Source organism: Nannospalax galili, unplaced genomic scaffold (genome assembly GCF_000622305.1).
Source record: "Nannospalax galili isolate Female #2095 unplaced genomic scaffold, S.galili_v1.0 scaffold1245, whole genome shotgun sequence".
Taxonomy (NCBI): domain Eukaryota; kingdom Metazoa; phylum Chordata; class Mammalia; order Rodentia; family Spalacidae; genus Nannospalax; species Nannospalax galili.
Genome location: NW_008354009.1, coordinates 253,679 through 255,742, shown reverse-complemented (window position 1 = coordinate 255,742; position 2,064 = coordinate 253,679). Strand labels below are relative to the sequence as shown.

Here is a 2,064-nt window from a genome sequence, read left to right as displayed (position 1 = left end):
TTAAGTAGAAAAGACAGCTAAATTAAACTACCTTATTGGGGACCTAACTGGAAACAGTCCAAGTGTTAAGAATTGACTGTTATTGACAAACAACTTGAGATGACTATTGAAAGGAGGAAAGGGAACAAACTAAGATATATAGTAAATAAACAGACTAGAAATACCTTCTCAGCAAGCGTGCAGCACTGATGTGCCATTACTACTAAAAACCGTCTTCCACAGTGTTTAAAATTTTCCATGCCACACATGACTATAAAGACTATGTGAGTATGTTACTTTAATACATACACATGTACATATTGAACCTTTGCAATCACCTACACTTAAAGTGTCAGCAAAGAGGAACCAATGAAAAGAGACCTGAAAAATCTAAGAGACAGAAGTGAAGAGAGAGTCCAAAGAGGAGAGTGACTGGCACAGAAGCCAGAAAGGTCGAATACAAGGACCAAGAAGGGCCCATTGGATTTGGCAGTTGGTCACCAGCAGCCTTGAAAAGAACATTGCAGTAGATTATTGTGGTAAAAGCCAGTTTACAGTGGGTTGAGCAAAGACAGCAGTACAGGAAACCTCAGCACTGTTCACCACTCACTGAGTAATTGGCAGGCTGTTCTGAAAAGAATGTAAGCGAGATTTTTTTAAGACTCTACCACCCAAATGCTATGAGTCCGTAGGTGAATAAAGTATTCAGTGCTGAAATTCATTGTGTGCACCTCTGTGTATAACAGAGCTGCTGAAAACAAACTGGCCAGGCCAGCTGATACTCAATACGGTATAAGCCTATGCAAAAACATCACAGCTGTGCAAACAATCCTGGGTAAAAATAACCTGGTTAACTGCTTCTTCACTTGACGTTGACATTTCCTGTAGTGCAAGACTGAGGAGGCCCTGGGTCATTTGGACATGTCTGTGGCATCGAATTGTATTCTGTCAAAATGAAAGTCCTTCCACTTGGAGTGCCGGTTCTGTGCGCCAGTTGCAATGTCTTCCACCACAAAACTTTCTATCTTTATGACTGGAATCTCAAATGCCTTGTATCTCACATGGATCCCCCAGTCATGGCCACAGTTCTGTCTGGCACAGAATATTTTTGCTTTCTTCTCAAAACTATCGTAGATCTTTGGTTTAGGGTGTAGTTTATACACAAAGCGCTCCTTAAAAGCATTTCCAAGCACAGTATAGTGGGATTTCTAGGATGAAGAAATGGAACAACACACAAAAGAAAATGTTAAAAGCAGTTCATAAACATGACTAAGAACTGCACAGTAACAGCCAGGGTGGTGGCACAGACCTTCAATCCCAGCACTTGAGAAGCAGAAGCAAGTGATCTCTGTGGGTTTGAAGCCAGCCTGGTCTACATAGTGAATTCCAGGCCATCCAGGACTACACAGTGAGTCTCTGTTTCAAAACAAAACCAAATAAACCTGACAGTAGTCTGAGTTGAAAAGTAGATGGAGTCCCACTTATTTTACAGTTAGAGAAAGAAGAAACTAGAGTTTCTTTCAGACTAAGATCCATTTACCTGGCCTCTTACATAGTGGGAAAGGAGGTACAAGTAGTGATACTGAGCACCTTGGGAAGAAAGAAACCCAGCTCCTTACCAACATAGAAACAACCAGGTAGTTGTTGAACATGTGTGAGATACAAGTTCACCAGAGGCCTGTAAGGCACAATCCAAAGAACATAGGAAAGAACACCAAAGGGCTAGTGTGTGTGTGAAGAGGGTCAGGAGCCAGACAGTCTATAGGCCCCACCTACGGTCAACTTTAGAGTATGCTCTGTAGAAACAAATCCATCCAGTGATCTGAAAGGGCCACTGTCGTTGAGAAGAGGTGAAAGAATCTTTTATAGCTTCAGACTCAGAAAAGTGTATTGGTCCTGCCGAAGAGATTACAGTTTTCTGAGGCACAGAGGAACCTCCCTGGCTAGCCCAGCTTCCTCCACTTGCAGCAGCTGCAGTTACACCACTGTTCTCTGGAGGGTTTTCTATAACCTTTTTTTTTCTAATGAATTTTTATTATTATGATTCCAAAGAGAGGCAGTTTTTAACACCTTTCCAGAAATAAC

At 41.8% G+C, this 2,064-nt stretch overlaps 1 protein-coding gene across 2 annotated transcripts in view; it reads right to left on the bottom strand.

Annotated features, from left to right (window-relative positions):
* Nucleotides 1-6: 6 nt before the first annotated feature.
* Ddx58 (DExD/H-box helicase 58) overlaps nucleotides 7-2,064 on the bottom strand; it is a 45,031-nt gene continuing 42,973 nt past the window's right edge. For both annotated transcript variants that reach the window (XM_008851090.3, XM_017802705.2), the window contains exon 18: nucleotides 7-1,187. In XM_008851090.3, coding sequence (XP_008849312.1) covers nucleotides 891-1,187 — 297 coding nt within the window. In that variant the 3' untranslated portion in view covers nucleotides 7-890. The remainder of the gene's footprint in view (nucleotides 1,188-2,064) is intronic.